Source organism: Trichomonas vaginalis, chromosome I (assembly GCF_026262505.1).
Source record: "Trichomonas vaginalis G3 chromosome I, whole genome shotgun sequence".
NCBI classification, from domain to species: domain Eukaryota; phylum Parabasalia; order Trichomonadida; family Trichomonadidae; genus Trichomonas; species Trichomonas vaginalis.
This window is the reverse complement of record NC_067203.1, coordinates 27,088,206-27,111,076: the sequence shown is the minus strand read 5'-3', so window position 1 is coordinate 27,111,076 and position 22,871 is coordinate 27,088,206. Positions and strand designations below refer to the sequence as shown.

Genomic DNA, 22,871 nt, shown 5'->3' with positions numbered 1-22,871 from the left:
AAGATAATGGTGAAAAGAAGTTTTATAAGAAGAGAAGCGGTCAGTTCTGGAAGTATCTTTGCACATTACCTATAAATCTTGAACGCTACCAAATCTTCAATGAACTGAACAAAAGAACTGCAACACTTATGACAGAAGATAACTGCTTCGTTTATGCTTGCATTCAGGCTGGAGTAAATGAAGAAACTATTGACCACATGAGAGAAGTCATTCGTGTTAGAGACTTTCCTCAAAGTAAAGTACAAGAAATTTCTGACGCAACAGGTATAGCATTTAATGTTACCATTGGTTATTTCAATGACTCAAGACATAATGAAATAAAGAGATACATACCAAAAGAATGTGAAACTGTTCGAACTATTGACTTACTTCTTGTTGAAGACCACTACATGCTAAATGAAAGATTACCAATGACAACATATTTCATTCGCAACTATATAGAAATCTTGAAGGAGTGTGGTGGAATGAACATTGAGAAACAAATGAAGATTTATACAAAGAGAGAAGATAAATATGTAGTTCGTTATGATAGAACAACACCGTTATGGGATGTTATGAAAACATTGTGGGAGTGCAAATATTTCGAACCTATTTCTTATGGAGAACTTTTCACATATACGACTGACTTATATAAACAGAACCTTGCACCATTTAAAGACTTGTCATATGCTCCAAAGTATTGTGTACAACTGAAGAAGAAAGCCGAGTCAAAAGAAGTAAATAAAAATAAGTGCAAGTTCATTCCTGAGCACGTTTTCTTTGCTGACTTTGAGTGCAGTACCGATGGCTTTCATAAAGCTTTTAACATATGTTACGACAGTGAAGATGGTTCAGTGAGTGAAAGCATTTGGGGTCAGAACTGTGCAACAGAATTTTTGGAACGACTTCCTGACAAGAGTTTAATATATTTCCATAACCTCAGTTATGATATAAACTTCATCTTAAGACACATGACAGAAGTGAAAGGAACTCCCATCATTAAAGGTTCACGAACAATGCAAATAACTGGCTTATATAAAGGAAGGGCAATTATTATAAAAGACTCTTACAGTGTTATAAATAAGAAGCTTAAACTATTTCCTGCTATGTTTAACTTACAAACAGGACCGAAAGAAGTATTTCCATACAACTACTACAGCAGTGTTTTGTTAGCAAATGACAACAGAACTGGTGTCATTTCTGAAGCATGTAAGTTTATCCGGGATGCAGATACATTCATGAAAAACATAGATTCCATCAAAGGTTGCAGAATAGATGAGAACCACTTCGACTTAGAAAAGTATAGCACATTTTATTGCAAACAAGATGTAAGAATTTTAAGAGAAGGTTTTGTTAAGTTCCGCAATGACATATTGAAAGAATTTGATTTAAACGTTTATGACTACGTTAGTATTTGTTCTATTGCTAACAAATTGTTTGAGAACAGAGTGTACTTCCCGAATGGAAATTTATATGACCTCTCAAATAAACCAAGAGAATTTATTTCGAGCTGCATTCAAGGTGGAAGATGTATGTTGTCAGATAACATGAAACAAAAGAGCGAAAAGAAACTCATTGCTGACTTCGACGCTGTTTCATTATATCCATCAGCTATAGCAAGACTTTATACTTTAGAAGGTATCCAAAGTATGAAGAAAGAAATGTTAAGCACAGAGTATCTCATGAGACATTTATTCGATGACGACCAAAAGGAACCCATTGGTGAAAAGTTTATGTCTGGCTTCTTTGTTCTCATTAAGATAACAGAGATTGGAATACATAGACACTTTCCTTTAATAGTTTGTGACCCTGAACTAAATCCAGAACTTAACGTTCCCAGAAGTTCAAACACTTGCTGTTTAATGTATGTTGACCATATAACATTACAAGACCTCATAAAATATCAAGGTGTCAAATGTGAAGTGTTGCAAGGATACTATTACGATGGAAACAGAGATATTAGAATAAGAGATGAAGTAAAGAAGTTGTTTGAGTTAAGGTTAAAGTATAAGAAAGAAGGAAATCCTTTGCAAGAAAATATAAAGCTCATTCTGAACAGTATTTATGGCAAAACTATTCTATCTCCTATTGAGTCAAAAATAACCATAGTAAATGACAAAGATGCTATAAGATATGCCATCAGAAACTACAACCATATAGTGAAGTTCGAAGGTTTGGATGGTTCAGATAAAACTATTTTCAAGCTAACGAAAAGCATTTGCAGACACTTTAACTTCTGTCCACTTGGTGTTAACATTCTGTCTATGTCGAAGAGAATAATGTGTGAAGTATTCTGTACTGCTGAAGATATGGGACTTCAAATATTTTACCAGGACTGTGATAGCATGCATATTTTCAATGAAGACATACCAAAGCTTGCAGCAGAGTTTAAGAAGAGATACGGTCGCGAACTTATTAGGAAAGAACTTGGTCAGTTCCATTCTGACTTCGCAGAAATAACACCTGGAAAACAAAGTTTAGCATACAAGTCAATATTTTGTGGAAAGAAGACTTACATAGACTTACTCACGAACGATTTAAATGAAGTTGCATTCCATGCACGTTGTAAAGGTGTAAAACAAGACGTTCTTGCTTTAACAGCTAATGAAATGTTTCCTGAAGCTATACAATGCTATTACAATGAAGATAAGAACATTCACATACCTGTTGGAACATATGACAAAGACTCTGAGTTCAGTTTAATGAAACTTTACAAAGCACTTCATGATGGTCAAGAGATTGGATTTGACTTATGTAAGTCATGTCAACCTTGCTTTGCTGAAAAGTTTAACTTCTCAATAACGACTAAAACAAGCTTTATTCGTAAGTTGAAGTTCTGAGGTCATTTATTTTTGTCAGCAATGAGGTCATTCGTGATAAAAATAATGAGGTCATATATTTTTGTCATTTATGTATAACCATTGTCTCTCTTAAACTTTGCAATAGACAGCTTTGTTCTTCTTCCTTCTACATCTGTAATGTTTATATAATCTTTGCTATACTGTCTTAAGACATTCATTCGTCTGTATTGAGTTCCCATGAAATAGTAAAAGACATCTTCACTTGGGACATAGTAGTAATTTTCTAGAGTAAATTTAGAGTATTGTATAATTTCAACAGCATCTTCAGGAAGAGTGTCTACAATGTCAAACCAATAGCCATTCGAACCAGAAATATTTCTCATGTTTTGTCTTCTCGACACCCACCTTAAGTTTGAGATATGAAAGTCTCCTCTGTCTCTGTTTATATGGTCTACTTCTCGAAGTCCTTCAGGATTCGGTATAAATTGATTTGCAACAATTTTATGCTTAAAGAGTTTATGTTTGTTTAAATAAACACAAATATAACCATCACCGTTGTCAAACTCACTTACAACTCTTTTGTTACTTATGCGCCTAATTGGATATGGGTACTCTGAAAAGATTTCATAGTCATTGTCATGTTCGAGTGTTTGCCAATGTCCTTCACCTTCCATGCCTTTCACTCAAATAAAAATTTTCAGAAAAAAATAAAACTAGCGTAGATTTTACAATACAGCAATTGTAGAGTTTAAGAGTTGTGCTTCAATGTAGAGACAGTCCTTATGGTCTGGAGGTAAGAACACTGGGCAGTTATGGTCATGAGTGGAGAACATGTCTATCCAAAACTCACGATTGAAGCCAGTTAATTTATAGTATTTAGGGTTAGGAAGTGGTGAAGTTCTTGTATGACCAATGAACTCATTTTCAACTCCCTTACTTAAGTTTGAATATAATATAGCTTGCTTTCTATCCCAAATGCCTGGAAATCTTTGAAAATTCATTTTTCCTCGGAAGCATTGCATCATAATTGAAAACATTCTTGAAATCATCACTTGGTTCAGAGATTTGAAATCTTATACGTAATGGATTTTTTCTTTTTTAGCGACTTCATTGAATGGTGAGAATACAATGAATTGACAGTCATGAGTTCCATCTTCATTTCATTAAATTCATAATGAAAGTCTATAAGTTGTGGCTGACTACCTTCTTCTTTCAGTTGTGCAAGAAACTCACGTAAAGGCTGTAAAGTTTGTACTTCAATGTTGAACTTTTTCTCGAACATTTCATTAAATGAAATCATACATTGCAACAATGTTGTATCGTCTTTAAAGTATTTGTATATGTGAATGTTTTGGGCGCTTAAAGACTGTTCGTCATTTTCTATCTCGACTTGAAGTATAAAGTCAACCTTTCTGAAAGCACGTGTTATATACATAGATGTTATGCCAATGTACTTCTCTTCATTTATGTTCACAATCCAGTCTGTTGGAAACTTAAACGTTACTCTGTTCCCCTTTATTTTGACGTCAGGGTTTTCACTACTGAACGCAACAGATAAAGGTATTTGTCTATACATTTAATTCGGATAAAAATAAACCATTTACTCTTTCTTTGCTTCAGCTTCTTTAGCTTTTGCTTCAGCTTCTTCTCTAGCTTTCTTCGCCAGCAAACGTGGGTTCTTTTGTCTTCCAGCAGCTAATGCAGCAAGTTGTTTTTCACTAAGTTTTCTCTTTGGTCTCTCTGGCTTTTGTTCTTGTTTTTGTTCCTTCAGTTCGGATAAAATTTGCTCACGAATTTCTTTCTTCAATGCTTCAACATCTATGACCCCTTGGGTCTTGTCCGTAGGGCTTGTCTGAGTCATTTGACTGCAGATAAAAAACAAAATTAAAACTTTAACGATGTAAAATGAGCTTGTCAAAATCAGAGCGAGAGTCTATTATATTAAATGATGCAAGAGGAATACAACATCCTTTCTATTACGTAAGTCAGAGTAAAGATGGTAAAATATACGTAAGAAAAAGAAAGGTTCCATTAGCGAATGCAGAAAGTGACAACATTAAGGTGCATGGCACCGAGGGTGAAGCCCATGTTAAGCCTTCTAATCAAACTGAAAAGTCAATAGAACCAGAAGAAAAGAAGCCAGATGTACTTTCAATAACGAACCAAGAGCTTATTGCAAAGTTCGTGAATTTCATTGAAAAACAAACCGAGTCAAAGAATCCTGACCCGCCAGTGAAAGAAGTTGAGACAAAAGAGAATGTACAGTTCATTGAAAATGTCAAGAAACAACTTCCACCACGAATTCCAAGAAGAAGAGTGAGAATAATGAAGTAAATAGATATTTTTATCTGAAGTAAATACATGCAGAACGAACAGCTAAACGAATTTACTCCAGCAGAGCATATTCATAGATTCGCTCATATTTCGATATCATAGACAATGCAGTTCAAATTGGTGACACTAATAGAAAATATTCTGACGCAAAGATTCCATCACAACCTGGAACTGCTAAAGATAACACATGGGTAACATTCAATCTCTCACCTCCTGGTGAAAATATGTTGGACCTTTACAATACATTCATTACGTATAAAATGGAAGGTCAATTTATGTAGATAAAGAAATTGGTTCAGGTTCCAATAAAACAAACCCACTAGGATTTTGGATTGGTTTCGATGATGCTTTCTATGCAGTTGCTGGATATCAAATCCTTGCAAATGGTCGTATCGTATATTCTCAAGACAAGCAAGAGAAGAAGCATATATAACTTCAAACTCACAAACTACCGAACAAATAAAGAAAAGTAGATGTTTTCTCAAAGACTCGACATGAAGATGTATGGAGTCATTCGGAACATGCAGAACAGGACAAATTGTTAGTGGTCCAATTACAGCAGGAAAATCATTTGATTTTAAGCTTCGTTTAAGAATTCCTGTTAGAAGATTCCTTCCATTAGAAGCTATTCGATTTATTCCAGCTTTTGCAGGAAACATTCAGCTTAAAGTAAAGTTCAGTAGCGACGCCTTACAATGCACATCTAATATCTGTAAATGATATCATTGCTTTCAATCCAACTCTCTTAAAGTTGCATTTGCTTCAGATTCAAATCCACCGACAAATAAATTTGTTCCATGGAATGAACCATTCACTATGATAACGAAGGCAGTAGAAGCTAGTGGAACAGTTACTATTGCAACTGTAACCCAGCAACTATTTCGAACAAAGATGGATTTTAATGAATGTTTCATTCATCCAAAGTCATTCTCTTTAGACCCTAACATTTATACAGAACTTGTAGAACATTATACAAACGAGGCTTTATGTTTTCCTGTTAAAGTTATGGATTGGATTCCTATGGACGGTTCATTCTCAAAGAATACAGATAGTTCAAGTGCAACATTTACAGCAGCTTATACGCCTATTAATGTTAAAGTATTTGGGCACTATTTAGAAAGAAAGACAACTATTATGTTAATTTTGAGAACCCTAAGTTTAAATATCTTCAGCTTTCCATGGGAGCTTATGGAAATATGCCTGCAGAACCTGAAAAATCATATGGACCTGTATTTTATGAAATGGTTGCGAACGCCTGCAATACAAACAATGATATGATAGGATTTAATGAAGATGTTATGAGGTCATTGGGGATGATGGTAGTGTGGAACATAAATGGGATAGCTATGACAACACACATTTCTTATGTAGTTTTCCAACAGAAGTGGACTTTTGCTTCCAGCAAGGTCAAACATCTACTGCTCCAATAACATACAAATTGTCTGTTAAAGGACCTATTGAACTAGCAACTGAAAATGTACCAAAGCCACTTATTGGATTTATGAGGGATTGTTGCTTTGCCATTCAGGTGCGTGCTAATGGCATCCCCATAATAAGATTAGATGACTATAACTTAGCTACGGACGACAGTGAGGAATAAAGGATGAACGTTTATTTTTAAAGCTTATAAATGAGTTCTTCATCAAGCTCTCGTGAACCTTCACCATCTATGAAACAAACTTTACCAAACGATTATGGAGCACCTATTGAATATTTCTTACGAGCTGCACAATGGCAAAGAGCAGTTTCACCAAGGTTAGGTGTTCCACCAGCTCCTGTCAAAAATAGCATTTGGTCAAGTCCTTATATAAGATATGGTCTCCCACTAGGTTTGCTAGCTACAGCAGGAGCAGTTATGATGTTGAAAAGAAATAAAGCAAATGTTGTAAATAATACTGAAGTAGCTGAAGTTAAACAAACTCCAACACCTTCGTCAAAACCAACGCCTTCACAAGCAAAATCTTCAATGACTCCTGAACCTATGGAAGTACAAACTCCTGTTCAAAAGTCAACTCCAAAACCGACTCCAACATTTAAACCAGAACCTACTCCTCAAATAAATCGTAAAACTCCTGCGTTTCCTTACTGAAAAAATAACGTTATTTTTTATTTAATATTAAAATTTTTATTTGATTGAAATGACAAATAAAGTCACTGAAGCAATGAAACAAAAGTTTTTGGTAGAATACATTAAATCAGGAACTATTCCAGAAGGTTTTTACATTCATACTATGAAGGATGGTAGAGTTCAGTTTAGAAAGATAAAGCAACCATTAGATAGAGAAGGTATATTAAGGAAGATTAAACTTCATGAGGACAACATTGCTAAACTTAAGAAGAAGTTAGAAGAGTTGGAGAAAGGAAGAGAGTTATAAAGCAATGAATTCAACAGGGTGAAAAAAGAGGTGAGATCTCACCACTTCACCTAAATTTATTTTTGTGCTATGTTTTCATACGTGTGAAGTCGTTAGTGAAATCGTTAGTGAAGCACAGCAATGGGAGGAGTTGCAATACTTTTGTAAGTGAGAACGTTTATTTTTTACAGTAGTGAGGTGAAGTGGTTGGCGGCTTTATAAATATTTAAGGTTAAGTTAGTGTTGTCGTTTGTGTTGTAAAATATACGTTAACGGTTTTGTAAAGTGTCAAATTCACATATAATGGGTAAGGAGGCGCGCAGTGTCTCCGTACCCATGATATGTATACTAACTTTGACATCCAATTTGCATAATGCATTCGGATCCATCTTGGCATCTTCATTGGATAGCTATACCTTGGACTCTGACTTTGGTGGGCTATGGTGTTTGGCATTCTCTCTCACGCCGAGAGGAAGGTTCTACTTCCATAGAAAGTTTGTTAAAAACGAAGAAGTAGAAGATTTGGCCGATCCCTTGAGTTCCTTTCAAAGTGAGCATATTCCTGATAAAGATCCGGCAGAAGATTTACAGGACATTTACATGGATTCTATTTTTGAGGAGGGTAACACAAACGCTGTAATTGATGTAACAGATGAAGGCACATTTCGTAGAATTGTCGAATCTGATGATCAACTTAGGCTTACATTGCAAGATGTACGCGAGGATAATCATCAGACATAGTATAAGCCTTAAGTTCCCCAGTTCGACTCCAGGGCCTTTTCGCTTTTTTTCTTTTTAGATTTTTTTTTCTGAAGTTTATTTTTAAGGTTCTCGCTGGCGCCCCCCCGTTCACCAAAAAAATTTTCGATTTTTTCTGGCGACCCCCCCCCATTCGCTCGATATTTTTTTGTGAACGGGGGGGTCGCCAGCAAAAAAAAGATGTCAAAATTTATCCCAAAAATTTAAAAAATCGAAGAAAGTGCATCCTGTAATAAACAGAAATTCATCAAAAGTGACAGCTCTCAATTTTTTGACATTTGTAAATTCTAAATTGAATGAGAAAAATGAAATAATACTAAGCATAATACAATATTCTAGATTTAATTATAATTAGGGAAAAGTTAGTTTTGAGAGTACTTTTCATAGGCATATAGAATGAAATCTTCTGAAAAATAATATCACATAAACTCATATTATTTTCTAATATATAACTATTTTATATAAAAATCAAATTCAATGATCTTAAAAGCGAAGGATAAACCTCAAAATTTACGAATATAATGAGTGGGAATATAATGCTTATCTATCATAAAACCATATGAAATATCAATTTTTGCTTTACGCCTAATTTTTGACGACAATTAGCAAAAAATGTTAAATGTTAACACTCAGTCCATTTGAATATGAAAAATAAAATTGACTTTGATTAAATGTTTTTATTTATCATGCAATTCTTCTTGCGACCAAAGATTTGAATAAAATTTCAAAAAATAAGATAGCTTAAAAAATAATATACGGTAGTGTTTACTAATAGATGAATAGTATATAAATTCTATTAAAATGGATTTGATCCAAAAAAATATATAAAATTTGATCATAAATAAAATCGTTTTAAATTACTTCTTCATTTAAATTATAATAATTATTTTTGGTTTTAAGGATGCATACTTGAAAAACAATGTTAATGATTAGATATTTTTCAAAATTAAAATCATATTCGGACTAAATTGAAAATTCAATATAATCAAGTGATCATTTGTGCCTTACAGTGCATATGGAAGTGATATATTTTCAAAAATTTGTTTCAGAAAAAAAAAATTATACATTTATCTAAAACAAAATCACGTAATTGCAACGATAGATCTATTCAGATTTCTATTGGATTTGTTGGATTTGATCTGATAGATAGTTTATGGTTAATCAAAGACTTCATAAACCTAATTTTATCCATAATGGAATTGAAATCGAAAACGAACTGGGCCTCGCTGTTTCTTGTGTTGATTCTAATAACATCAGCAATCTGTTGTTTGTTAACGGTGATTTGCTGAGACTGAGGAATCTCATTCTGTATTTGTGGAGAGGATGTTGACATTATCAAATCTTGTTCAACTGGGACATATTGTGGCTGAATACTTTCATCTTCTTGAGAAATATTCATACCTGGTGAATCGTCATCATTTTCAGTAATATTGATATCCTTTTTTATACTTGATGGTTGTTTACTTGCATCCATATTCTGTGGTACTACTTTCTGTGATGATTCTGACTTTGACGGTGTCAAAATTGCATTTCTAACCCTGGGAACCTTTAAACCGAACATTTCCGAGCCATTGATAAAACTGCGTCGAATTGGCAAGTGGTTTATCTTTCTCCATTTATTAACATCAGTCAATATGTCCTGCCATGGTTTAGTGATAGAATTTGATATCCAGCATAGAGTTGGATCACTTTTTTGCGTCACTTTAAACAATGGCGCACCATCGTCACCTTGCTCAATTGTGCAAACGTAAATTTCATGCGTATGGCCATCAGTCGTTGAATTATAAATAACTTCGCTCTTATAACCCAAAGAGTAATTGTAGCGAGCTGATAACCATCTTCCGTCATTGACAACCTGTCCAATATCAATTATTGTCAGCTTTGGTCTGGGAGAGTATGGAAGCGTTAAAACGGTCGGTGCATATTTAATGGGTTTTTCTTTTTGTTTCGACTTCCTTGAATTAAAATTAGGGTCATTTTCATCTTTATCATTACGGTGTGGCCATTTCCGTTTCTTTACCTTGTTTACTGCTTTATCAAAAATGATTTCATCATCTGAAAGATCCTCATCATGTAGCTTTGCCCTCTTAGACTTTTTTGTTCCCGATATGCCAGAGCCAACATAATTTTTGTCGCTTTCATCTGATGAGTAGTCATCTTCTCCTTCGAAAGAGATGCCAGAAATTGAGCGCCTTGAAGATTCTGTATCTGCGATGAATGTCTGTGATGGTCGTTTCATAACAATAGAACTGAATGGATTTTTATTAGCTGTTTTTTCCATAGTTATTTCAGGTTGATCTTCTTCCTGTTTTTCGAATTCAGGGAACTCTGATTCAGAGAAGGCAGAATAGTCAGAAGAGTTGAATTGTGACCTTGAGTCCGAAAAATCTGATGTATCGAGTAGTTCTTCGGATGACGTTTGATCTTGATTTTCCAAAAATAAGTCTGTCTTGTAAGAAATGATGTTTTCCTCTAGCTGTCCTTTCTTGCAAATAATTTTATTATCTTCAACAGATTTCTTGTATGGAGGTGGCGGTGGTATCTTTTTCGGTCTGACTGCAATCTGGTTCTCTGGCAATGGTTGTACTGCAACTGGTGTTGTAGTTTGTAGCTTTCCGATAGATGATTCCAATGGTGTCTTATTTGGTATTTTTGCAGTTGTCGTAATGGATTTAATTTGATCTTGTTTTTTTGGAATAGTTTTAGTTTTGGAATGTTTGTCTTCTTCTTTAATTGAAGTTTGTTTTATTGCTTGCGATTTTGTTCTCTCTATTTTTTGCTTTGGTTTTGGTGGAGGAGAGGGCGATCTTGATGGTGAAGATTTGTTTTCGTCTCTGCTTCTTGTCCTTGTGTTTACAGTCGGTCGTGATCTTGGAGCTGGTCGGCGTCTGGGCGGAGGTTCGTCAGAAGACTCATCTGATTCATCATTAGAAGATTCGGAATCATCATAAATTATGAGTTTTTCGTTCATTCCCAACATTTGACGAGCTTTAGTTATTGCTTCGAAAAGTGTTTTGAACTTTCCTTGGGAAATTGGGTTGTCAATAATGTACAAAAATCCATTTTTGAGAATATACTCTATATATTCTTGTTCAAATTCGTCAAGGTCTGGATCCTTCTTGAGACATTGCTTTGCCTGCCTAAAGAAGTCATCACAAAATGCAATGCATTTCAAGTCGTCGATGGGTATTTGAAATCTGGGTGACAATTTCTTATTCTTCAGAAGTTTAGAAGCTCTCAAAATGCATTTCACATAATCAGTGATTTCGGAGTCGCTCTTTAAAGGTAAATCAGCCAATTTCCGGAACTTCTCAATGCTTTGGAACCCAAAATGCATGAGAACGCAGACGACTTTCCTGTGTTCGTCCTTCGTCCACAAATAGTTGTGTTTTGTTTTCCGATCATCTGTGTATTTCATTTTTGCGACGTATTCAAGGACTTTGTTTTGGAGATCTGGGTCTATATCATCGTTGTTGAGTAGTTCTTCATAGTATGGATCGAGAGTAAACCTTTTTTCATGTTTCTTGCTTATGTCTGAGATTTTGGGGGGAGAGAATGATCTGACTTTCTTCCTCGACTCCCTTAGCTCCATTTCATCGTCGTTAATCTTAATTCTACTTCTTTCAATCGATTTTTGGTGATCGCGATTTCTGAACATTTCATTCTTATCATTTGATTCTGTAACCTTTTGTTGTTTTGAATCCGCTTCTTTGATACTCTGTTTGTGATTTGCAGCATCTTTATTTTTTTCCTTTTTATGAGCTCTCTTAGACTTCTTTAAGCTCCTCTCATCAATTTTGCTCAAAATTTTAGGTTCATCTGAGTCTGAGCTTGAGGATGTTTGATGAATGCGATTTATTTTACTTTTTACCTCAATTTCGGAATTTTCGGAGCTGTCAGAGTTTGAATAGCTTATTTCAGAGATATCCGATGATAAGAGAGTATTTGTAACTATGCGGTGTTCTGTCTTATTCCTCTTGGCGCTACTGTCGGAACTCTCTGAATTTGGAATAGAGACATTGATATGTCCACCCTCTGAACTAGATGTTTCGGTTGATTCATCAGAATCTGAAGTATCAGAATCGGAATATGTGTCAGAGTTGTCGCTACTTGATGAATCGGAATCTGATGAAGAAAAGCTTTTCTGGCTTTTAAGATTTTCATCACTATTGTTATCCATACTCTGACTCAACTCCACAAGATTTTCTTCGACGTCATCATCACTTGAGCCTCTCGTGTAATTAATGAAATTGAAAGAGTTTGATTTTAGTTTCGATATAACATCAGTGGTCATTTCAGTTACCTTACTATTAGGATTTGATTCTGAATCGGAGGACATGGAAGATTTTGGTTGTTTCTTGCTGTTAATTTGTGTAATCCTTGTTACTAAGTTATCATCTACTTTTATTTCGTTCCGTGGAATTCCATGTTTTGACTTTGTGAAATCACCGCTGTCGTTGCTATCTGCATAGAAATTCTCTCTTCGCTGCTTCTTAATGGCAAAGAATGCTGATTCTGGTATGCCCTGTATATCTGATCGACTTTCAATTGAAAAGTGAAGTGAATTTTGAAGTATTTTTCTGTATGTCTGGTTGAGTGGTACTTCGTAATTCACTGACTTAACTCCCTTCAGCAGAAAGCCAGACATTCTGAGCGCTTCAGATAGTTTGTCCATGTTATCTGCTTCTTTCTCTTTTTCGATGTTTCTTCGTGAGAATAGAACGTCTTCAATGGATTGTTCGTAGATGATTCTGAAAATGTTGAAATGTTTTTGTTCGATAAATTTGGAGTCTGCAAGAGTCTTGAATTCAGAGTAGAAGTCGAAAGATCCGTCAAAAATAATAATATTTGAGAATTTTTCATCAGATAGCATGTTAATTTCCAAAGTTTTTGTTAGAATTACAAAATTTTTGTTTTTTTCATTCAAATCTTGGACATTGACAAATTCTATTTCACTTTCATCGAGTGCTTCTTCGATATTCTTCATATTCTTTGACATAACAACGATGTATTCTTCTTTTTTGATGAAATGTTTGAGCAACTGGACAAAAACTTCATATTTTGTATTTCCTTGGTAGGTATCTCCAATGTAATTCATTGTTTTAATTATTTCTTTGTAATTTGTCCACTGCTTTGAAGAATTGCTATGATCATCATTGAAATCATTATTTTTCTGATAGATTTCCTTAAGATCATTAGTAATTTTTTGTGTCATCGGTATCTTCAATACAGATTCGTAAATGAACCCATGTGATTTGTATCCCACATACGTATGGCTCGTCAGAATAAAATTGAAAATGTCGATTTTGTTGTATTGCGCGGAAAATGCTTTTTTTTGCTCTTTATCTATCAATGTTGATAAGAATTTTATTGATTCAGGGTCAGAATTTGAAATTTCGGGGTTAGTAAAAATTGAAAATGGGTCAATTTCATTATAAACCTCATCTAATGTTTTTCTATTGGAATAAATATTGATTTGGTCGAAAATAAAACAGGACCAATCGCACAAATTAAGGAGAAACGGATTGATGTTCAAATATGATATAGTGCACACTGCAATTTTGTATTTTGGTTGGTCATCATCATCTATAAATATTTTGTCGAACTCATCTTTTAATGAAACTGGTGAAAAAGCCGGCTGAAGAGAATTTAATTTAAAATATTTTATCCATTTTGGCTGACAGTCAAGAGTTGTAATTATTAAGCATGGGTGATTCGATAGTGGTAGTTTTCTGAGAAATGAGCATATTGATTCATATTTAAATTCATCTTCTTTCGTTTCGTATATTGTATTGAATGAAGATCTAAAACAATTCATCAAATATGTCGATACTATTTCGTATTCTTTCTTCGTCTTTAAGCGTTTTACTTTTTCTGCTATATTTGGAAATGAAATTAGATATTTTTCGCTTTCCCATGTACATTTATCGTCACCAATGTTATTCCACATGACATAGAAAAAGAAAACTTCCCCTATTTTTAATTTTTGTAAGATTTTTTTCGGAGTAATTAAAAATTGTGAAGATTTCGTTTTCAAAAACTCATCTAAAATCACATCGCCGAACTCTAATTTGCGGAGTTCTTCACTGATCATCCATTTGGCAAACCCGTTTGGTGATTTTAGTTCCACTAAATATTCAAAATCGCCTGAAAGTCCATCTCTTTTGCCGAGGACAGCAACTACGCAAGAATTTTTAATTCGTTCAATCGGAATTTCCATGTTTTGTTTCAAGAAATTCCAACTTTCAGACATCAGAAATAAAAAGAATTGTGAACAAAAACAAATGATCAACAATGACTTCCTCGATTAGAAATTTGTAAATATGTCTAATTGTGATACTAAGAATAGATTAAATACAATTTCTGATTTCAGATTTTGAATTTATGAAAAATATATTCCCTCCTCTCAGCAAGCTTTAATTTCCAACAGAAAGTCTAGTGATGCCGATTTGGAAGATAATCCAAGATTTTCCAAAATCTAAAAAATGATATTTTCCTTGACGATTATTTTCTTGATTTTTTCATTTTCAAATTTTTTTTTGGAATTTTTTATCTATCAAAACATTAGATCTTAATCGACGAAAACCTTTGTTTTTAGCTATTTAATCTATAGGCACCAAACACAGGTATTCCAGGAAAATGCAACTTGTAACTTTCACAAATCTCGGGAAGTAATTTTGAATGAATTCGGAAGAAATTGAGAGATGAAGAAGGAAAAAAGGAAGGAAATAAAAAAATTAAAATCTTATAATTTAGTTCCTTACATGATTATATGCAAACTTTGTTCAACGAAAAAATTTGTAAAGGGTTTTTTCTCAAATAAAAAATACGTTTGAATTACTTTTATATATAAATTTGAATAGAAATCATGTAACAAGCAAATCATATTTTCCAGGAAAATAAAAAATTGAATACTCGATAGGATTTTTCTTGGTCGGAAGTTGTTCTTTCATCTTAAACATATGCAAAACTTTATCTATCAACGCAATGGAATGACATACAACATGTTTGACTATTTATATATCAAACTTATTCAATACACAATCGTTTGTTAAATCATTATTGGAACTAAGTCTCGTTCATTACGCTTCTGCGTATTGGAAAATGCATAAAATTACATAGATCGGCAATACCATAACTATGGTAAAATGATTCCTGCTTGTTAGCCTTTCAGATACAAAAAAATCTTTATTTTACGATTGAACTAGTATCATTCTGATTAATAAACCAAATATGTTACAGATGTATTCCTTTTTATTCACTATTTTATAGAATTTTACATCCGAGATCAATTTCAATAATAAAGCGCATCAATTCGGCTATATACTTATTCAGATCCTGCTATATTTACTCTTGTGTTTGAATAAACATAATTTTTATTTTACCCAGATTTGCCTTACTTTTACCACCCCTCTAAAGCTGGGGACACCGCCTATCGTTGGGAGTAGCTATTAAATAGAACCACCAAGGGTATTTTTCGAACTGCTGGTTTAGTGTAGTGGAAACATATAACATAATGATTCATTATGCCAAGGTTTGATTCTCATTTATCCAATTTTTTTCTTTTTTGGATCATGAATTTTTTTTTGGGTCACTATAAGATTTGTTTCATGTTCTAAATCTGCTGCATATGTAATCTATTTTTATTTACCTATTTTTTAAAAATCTATTGGATTGCCAAATTTGAATATATTTAAAATCATAAAAATCCAAAAAAACTATAAATATATGTTTTATGCATGGTGCCGATACTCAAATATCAGATTACTTAGATCCATGAATAATATCCGAATTTTTTTTCTTAGAATTAAACTTCCAAACTTCTTGCAATCTTATTCTTAATCAATTGTAAATTTTTAAAACCATTTTTTAAAATAATTTTGCGTAAATTTTATTCTCATGTTGTTTTAATCGAAAATTGATACATTTTCAAAAAAATAATATTGACTTATGAAATTCATTTTTAAGGTGAAATAGTATTGTTTTTATTAAAGTATATGAATAATATATAAAAAATTAATGAATAATATAAGCAGATTTTTAGTTTACAAAACAAATATGAGCAATGCAATTTCAAACTTTTGCTGGCAATTTCGATATTGCTCAAGTTTGTAGTATTTGTGATACCTATAACATCGGCTTAATCAAAATTCGATTTTTCTTATGAGTTATTGAGAAAATTTGATTGCAATGAGAAGGATTTCGACGTTTTTGATAAACTAAGAGCTGAGCTTTAGGGGTTCAGTTCATTTATGGCTGTAGTTTGATGCGTAGATCTCTTTTTTATTGTAAATTCTTTCAGCATGGAGATCGAGAATGAATCTTTTGAGAACTTTATGAGTTTTTACACCCGTAAAGAGGTCCTTCGAGGAAAGATAGTCCAGACTACATGAAGATGTGGGTTAACCAAAAAAATCCGATGGTTTCCCCATATTCATGTAGATCTTCGAAAAAATGAGCACCAAAAAAGCCAAAAAAATAGGCTTTTTATTGGATTTGTACACTAGATCAATAATCTATTTAGGATCTGGCACTCTTTTTAGCCAGAGATATGAGGTCCTTTCTAGGAAAACGATCTATTCATCCATAAAAAAAATGAATTATCGTTTTCCCCAGAAATTACATGGGGAGTGGTAAAAGTAAGGAAAATCTGGGTACATCATATCTTCCTGAAAATCTTCCCAAACTTAAATAATTTACTTCCGAAATTGAAATTAACTTCCAAATCGGCATCACTAGAAAGTCCAAAATAATAATGCTATTGGATCGATTATTTTAAAAACAATTAAAAAATAGCTTTAATAATACAAAACAAAAATACATATATACGATAACTTCTCATTTTGAGCAGAAACAATCCCTAAAATAGAAAATTAAAAAAAAATCCGAAATACTTATTGCAAAATACATTCACTCTGAAATGTATTATCATGAATTTCATTGAAATTGCCAGAAATGATGATTGTAGGTTAATCAAAATACATTATCAGAAAAAATAGTTAGAAAATAAATTTCTTAAGGAATTGTAAAGAATGGGTCTTCTAAGCATTTTTCTGGTGTTGGTCTTAGTTTTGGATCTATAATTAGCATCTTTTGAATTAATTTCAAGAAATGTTCTCTTCTAGTCATCTCCTTTTGAAGAAAATCCCCTTGTTTATTGGCACGAGCAATGGGGTATTTCATAATCAATTCTGAAATTGTATTATAAATTAAATATGGCTGAAATTGAGGAACTTGGATTCCATTTTCGTAGCAATATTGATTTAATGTCTTCAGTGTGTTATCGTGGTTAAAAAAGTCTTTCCTTCTTGGGGAGCTACGTATCATTGATATCGGAATTTGTGAAACGTATTGAGAAATAAGCTGTAATAAATATAGCTCGTTCTGTCCAGCAAATATCGGATTTGCAATAAACATCTCAATAGCAACGCAGGCAACACTCCAAACATCAACTTTATAATCATACGGTAGATTCAATACGACTTCTGGAGCCCTGTAGTATCTCGATTGAAAGTAAAAATCTGAAAAATTACCTTCTGTTTTGGCAGAACCAAAATCGATAAGTTTAATTGCATTATTTCCGTTTACGCTCATGATGTTTTCTGGTTTTATATCGCCATGTATAATTCCGATCTTTTTTAAAACAACTAAATCCTGTAGAAGTTGCTTTAACAAATTCCTGACAAGACTTATTGAAAGACCTTTGAAATTTCGATATTTTAACACTTGATATAAGTCAACTGATAATAATTCGCTGACAATACATACATGATTGTGATATTCAAATGCCATAATCATTGTGATTATGTATTTTCTATCTTCAGCAGCTATTTTTTCTTGAATCTGTGTGTTAGTTTTGAAAAAATATCTATGCATAAATTATGCATAGATGAAATACGTACTCTACGATGAATTTCTATTTCATGGTTTGCTTGATCTTGATAATGCTGCTGTGATTTTGTAATTTTCATCGCATAGACTACTGGGGCTTCCATATCAGCCGACATGCATAAAACCTGAAAAACGTTTCCAAACTGCCCATTGCCAAGAGGGCTCAAAATTGTGAAATACGTTTCATTTGGTCCTTTAATAGTTTGGTCTTTCGAAACAATCAGAACTCCATCTTTATTATCGTAGCCGTCATTTGCGACTCCATCACAAGGATCAACAAAGTATTCAGTGCTGACAGAATTCATAATTTGTTTCTAATGGAAAAAGTGACAATTATCATTTTTTTTCCAATGAATTGAAAAAACAAACTCCAATGCTTTAGCTTTAGTTTGAATTATTCAGAGTCAATTTGTCTCTGGGAGTGATGCATGGAGTTGCAACAATGTATTTTCTCGGAAATGGATTCAGAATAAGCAAAAAGGTAGCCAAGCAAAATTTTCTCGCTCAGTTTTCAATTTTGCTAATGAGTGTAATGTAATCCTATGCCAATACATATATACGTATAATCTCCGAAATTTATAAAATGATTAACTTATTTTTCCCTAAAACACTAGCTAGATACTACACATAGCATGTATATGTAGAAGACTGTGTATGAAGAAAATCGGCTAATTTGATCTTAACTTAAGAAATCTCTTAAATGCCGGAACAAGAAGTACATCAGTGTTATCTCATAGAACATGAATCTTATATCAAAATTATGCAGTAGAATTGTAATAATTTACATGATATCATGAGACTTATAACAAGCAGTTCAAAGAGCTCATAAGTTAATTATAATTTTAGAATTGTTTGCTTAAACTTCTAATTTGAAGATAAATTTGATTAAAAACTTGATTTATACTCTTTTTATTATCACATTTTAGTAATTTTAACAAAAACTCGGACCTTGCAGACTCTAAATTTATGACAAATGAAAAAGATCGAAGGAGTACGGGACGTTGGGCAAATTTGTCCATTCCACAGATCGAAGTACTAAAGATTTCTGAAATTGAAATTACCAAATCTCCTTCTGATGAATCACACATTAAAGTTGACCCTTTTCCAAATTAAATGAATCAACCATTATATATATGAGAGCTTATTACAATTCACGCCGATCACTAGTTTTAGGTAGTAAAATGCGATCATGTCAACCATACTTTCAGCCCGCTTCAGAAAATGAATTAGTGGATATACAATCAGCTCTTGATGATGATGCTACTTTTGACAATTTATTAAAATATGCTTTATATCTATCAAGATCAAATGACGAGCGTGATGTTGCCAAAGCAATTTCTTATATAGACGCAGCTCAATGGATGCCAGAATCACAAGGGTATGAAGATATTCTTAGCGAATGCGCAATTTTTTGCTATTATCGCCTACGTCAAGACGATACTGCTAAATCAGCCATTCAGGCAGCATATAAAAAGGGTGTTAGAAGCAGAATTATTGCAGAAATCAAACAATACTACGAGGAAGAAACTTTAAATGATGCAGCATTGTATGTTGGAGCTGGTGGAATTATTGCTGGTGCAGCATTACTATTATTCTCTCTTTTCCGAAGGAAAAAGCATTAAATTAAATGTTTTTTTTTTATTTATATGCTAATTATTAGCAAGTAGACTTTATGATTTTTCAATTAAATAGTTATTTATATGCTAATTATTAGCAAGTAACAGATATTTATAATATAATTGAAATATTATTTATTCTAATTCATCTATTGAATGTGGATCTCTATTATGCGCAAGATAAATATCGAGGGCTTGAGCTACATTACCTTGCGGTGCATGTTCAGTTATATACTTCAAATCGTTTATTGGTATGTCTCTGATGTCGTATTGGTCTATTAACTCCTTTACTTGTTCAATATACTCTGGCTCGAAATCGTACTCGCCGAAAAAGTCATCCAACTCATCCAGTGCTTTCATATCACCTGAGTTTGCGTAGGATTCCACTAAAACAGCGAAGTATGTCTTTGCTGTTTCTATTTCATCATCAGTTAATTCATTTTGGAGCTCGTCATTATAGTCATCAAACAGTGTTATTTCTCCACTATTTTGATCCACAATTCCATCTTCTTTTCCTTTGCTGATTAATCTGTTAATTAATTCGTCGGGCATATTAACATCTGGGAGTAATAAGCGCATTACTGATGGTATGTTCATAATTATTGCATTGGATTTTTGTAATTTTGTGAAGAATGAATATATCCAATTGAAATCTTGTCGAGGAGTTACAAGATTTCCGTAATCTCCTGGCTTAATGTATTTTCGTATTACTCCTAAAATGTAAATTTTTTCGAGATCGAGATCTAGCTTCCTAAGAATAGGATCCATCTGAATAAACTCTGGAAGTTTACGGAAAATTGATTTATCGCCTAATATCTTGTAGAACTCTTCAACAACATCAAACAAGCTATCCGGATTAAGGGCAATCCTCACAGCAATTAGTGTAGGAGATTGTTGATCAATTGGTAAATTTGGTGAAGATGCTTCATCTATAATTTTTGCAATATTCCCGTTCTTAAGTTCTTTTTCTGCTTCTTCGAAATTATCTTGCGTTACAAGAAGTGCTATCCGACTACTGATTTTATCAAACCCTAAATTGGCGAGCCGCTCCATTGGTGACTGGAGCTCTTGATACAATGAGGTCATTGTAAGTTTGGAATATGGCTTCATTAGATCTACAATTTTTTGGTTATAATCTATTTCTTGACCTTGAAAGAAAACGCTTATTTTATGATGTATCAACACTGGGTTTGCATATTTGATAGCATTGATAATTGACTTGCATATGTCAGTTGCTTTCATTAAAATCTGTACATCTTGACCGTCAATATTGATTATTAGAGGAATCAGTATAGCTATTATGTATGGGTGATCTGGGTTTAGTATTTTCTCGTCATCGCTGATGATTAATCCATCCCGATAAACTTTAAAAATGAAATCTTTATATTGACTGTCCATTTCTATCAAAGATTTAATGATGTCTTTAACTTCAGAGTTATCCTTGATAGGAATTTCTTTCTTGCAATTGTCAAGGGTACTAAGAATTGTACTTACTTTTACCATAAAAAAAAATGATCGTCAAAATTTTAGAAAATGGGTATTACAGAATCTTATGAAAATGCTCCACTTTCAGAGCACCTCAGCCAACTTTTAGAAGGGGGTGATATTATTAATATCAAATTCTGGAATACCTTACTACAGTTAGGTCAAAAAAGAGAATATAGAGCTCGAATTCCACCAAAACTTTTAATACAGATTTCGAAAAGCCAGCCAAATAATGTTATAAAACTTCTTCATGTATGTATTACTTATTTAGAAACTCTTCCTTCAAAAAATTCTAAAGAATACATTGGTGTTTTTTTCTACAAGCAATTAAATACAGTTTTACAATTGACAGTTTCATTTTTTATTGTAACATCCATTGACAAATCTCTTTTTGAACTTAATCAACGACTTTTCAATTCACCTTCAGGGAATCCTTCATTAGGAGAGCGCCTGATCAAAGCATTAGCTAATTTGCTCTTTTGCAAAAACATCACTATCCCAGAATCTAGTGATAGATGGGATACTACGTATAAAACATCCACTCGATATGATGAAAGCCTTTTGGATGTGCTTCACGCATTATTGCTCTTTTACAGCAGAGAAGCATTCAGTGGTGTAAACGAAATACATTACGAAAACTTCTTATTAATTCCTAATTTTCCATATAAAAAATTTATCGAAAACCTTTGCAATTATTGCAATATGTATCTTCGCGGAATTGTAGAAAATAGCAAAAACGTTACAAAGGAATCCATAATTTGCCATTCAATCTGCCTTATTTCAGAATTTTTCTATTTTGATTCCTTATTCAAAGAAATGATTTCAAATACAAGCAGTGAAATTCTCGAAAAAGCATTTTTCTACGAAATACCGATTACTGCCTTTCAATGCCCTCTCTCAGTTGAAGGATTAACTTTTCTGAACCTTGTTTTGATTGGAAAACCAGGTTTCAACAGATACCTTTCATCTAGAAGTGAAGGCATCAAAATCACGGAGTCGATCCTATCATTAATCCTCAGAGTTTACGAAACAGCCGGAATTTCGTACATTCATACCATCGCAATATCGTGTTTGATCAGTTTGCTCTCGTGCAATGAAGCAGAAAATATTGTTAATGCCAAATTCCAGGAGCATTCAAACGAAACGATTTCTTCGATTTTAATTATGATTTTAATTAAGATATCCTCAGAAGAGCTGATGATTTCTATTCTGTGCCTCATTCATACTATTTCCCCCCACATCAAGAACTTTTCAGAAGAAACAGCCAGGGCACTTTTAATTTTTGTGCAAGGCTTGATAACCAGAAGTGACGATCCTAAGATATCCACACTGTTGCAAATAGTTGTGGATATATTTGCACAAGTCATTGTTCACAAAGCAAAAGAAAATCAAATTTTGATTCATTTTATTGCAAGTAATTTTAAAATCATTCATTGCTTACCAGATTGCCCAGCAAAATCTCTGCTGCTCGACTACATACAGAATTTGGATATTATCTCAACTTTTAACGTTCAATCTTTTAAACTGATGAGTACAAATCACCAGGCTGTAGGAGCAAATATGATAGCTTCTTGGCCTGCTTGGTGCTTCGCAATATTTTCTCAAAACGCTCTAATTGAAATGAACCCTTCAAATTCGGAATCAAAATAAAG

At 33.2% G+C, this 22,871-nt stretch overlaps 5 protein-coding genes and 5 pseudogenes across 10 annotated transcripts, besides 3 other annotated features; 5 read left to right on the top strand and 5 right to left on the bottom strand.

The window, feature by feature from the left end:
• Positions 1 to 7,822: part of a mobile genetic element that runs on past the window's edge.
• Positions 2,338 to 2,819, top strand: TVAGG3_1058080 (annotated as a pseudogene). The gene has a single exon. A coding segment is annotated over exon 1 (482 nt).
• Positions 3,841 to 4,356, bottom strand: TVAGG3_1058070 (annotated as a pseudogene). The gene has a single exon. A coding segment is annotated over exon 1 (516 nt).
• TVAGG3_1058060 lies at positions 4,384 to 4,641 on the bottom strand (annotated as a pseudogene). The gene has a single exon. A coding segment is annotated over exon 1 (258 nt).
• Positions 4,686 to 5,111, top strand: TVAGG3_1058050 (annotated as a pseudogene). The gene has a single exon. A coding segment is annotated over exon 1 (426 nt).
• On the top strand, positions 6,745 to 7,200 carry TVAGG3_1058040 (annotated as a pseudogene). The gene has a single exon. A coding segment is annotated over exon 1 (456 nt).
• Positions 7,693 to 7,822: a terminal%2Cinverted (terminal inverted repeat of Maverick transposon ID:TVAGG3_1058030).
• Positions 7,823 to 8,457: 635 nt separating this feature from the next.
• Positions 8,458 to 8,494: a mobile genetic element.
• A 696-nt stretch (positions 8,495 to 9,190) lies between these two features.
• On the bottom strand, positions 9,191 to 14,491 carry TVAGG3_1058010 (transforming growth factor beta regulated gene 1 family protein; the record flags this gene model as incomplete). Its single annotated transcript, XM_001311258.1, has 1 exon — positions 9,336 to 14,480. One exon carries the CDS (start codon positions 14,478 to 14,480, stop codon positions 9,336 to 9,338), a length of 5,145 nt encoding a protein of 1,714 aa, XP_001311259.1.
• A 2,536-nt stretch (positions 14,492 to 17,027) lies between these two features.
• On the bottom strand, positions 17,028 to 18,423 carry TVAGG3_1058000 (protein kinase protein; the record flags this gene model as incomplete). The annotated part of the gene is made up of 2 exons (XM_001311257.1): positions 17,243 to 18,070; positions 18,130 to 18,423. 2 exons carry the CDS (start codon positions 18,421 to 18,423, stop codon positions 17,243 to 17,245), a joined length of 1,122 nt encoding a protein of 373 aa, XP_001311258.1.
• An 828-nt stretch (positions 18,424 to 19,251) lies between these two features.
• Positions 19,252 to 19,740, top strand: TVAGG3_1057990 (TPR-like family; the record flags this gene model as incomplete). The annotated part of the gene is made up of 1 exon (XM_001311256.1): positions 19,252 to 19,740. One exon carries the CDS (start codon positions 19,252 to 19,254, stop codon positions 19,738 to 19,740), a length of 489 nt encoding a protein of 162 aa, XP_001311257.1.
• Positions 19,741 to 19,766: 26 nt separating this feature from the next.
• TVAGG3_1057980 (uncharacterized protein) lies at positions 19,767 to 21,237 on the bottom strand (the record flags this gene model as incomplete). Its single annotated transcript, XM_001311255.2, has 1 exon — positions 19,870 to 21,237. One exon carries the CDS (start codon positions 21,235 to 21,237, stop codon positions 19,870 to 19,872), a length of 1,368 nt encoding a protein of 455 aa, XP_001311256.1.
• A 30-nt stretch (positions 21,238 to 21,267) lies between these two features.
• On the top strand, positions 21,268 to 22,869 carry TVAGG3_1057970 (HID1 family; the record flags this gene model as incomplete). Its single annotated transcript, XM_001311254.1, has 1 exon — positions 21,268 to 22,869. The coding sequence occupies one exon, from the start codon at positions 21,268 to 21,270 to the stop codon at positions 22,867 to 22,869; it is 1,602 nt and encodes a 533-aa protein (XP_001311255.1).
• Positions 22,870 to 22,871: the final 2 nt, after the last annotated feature.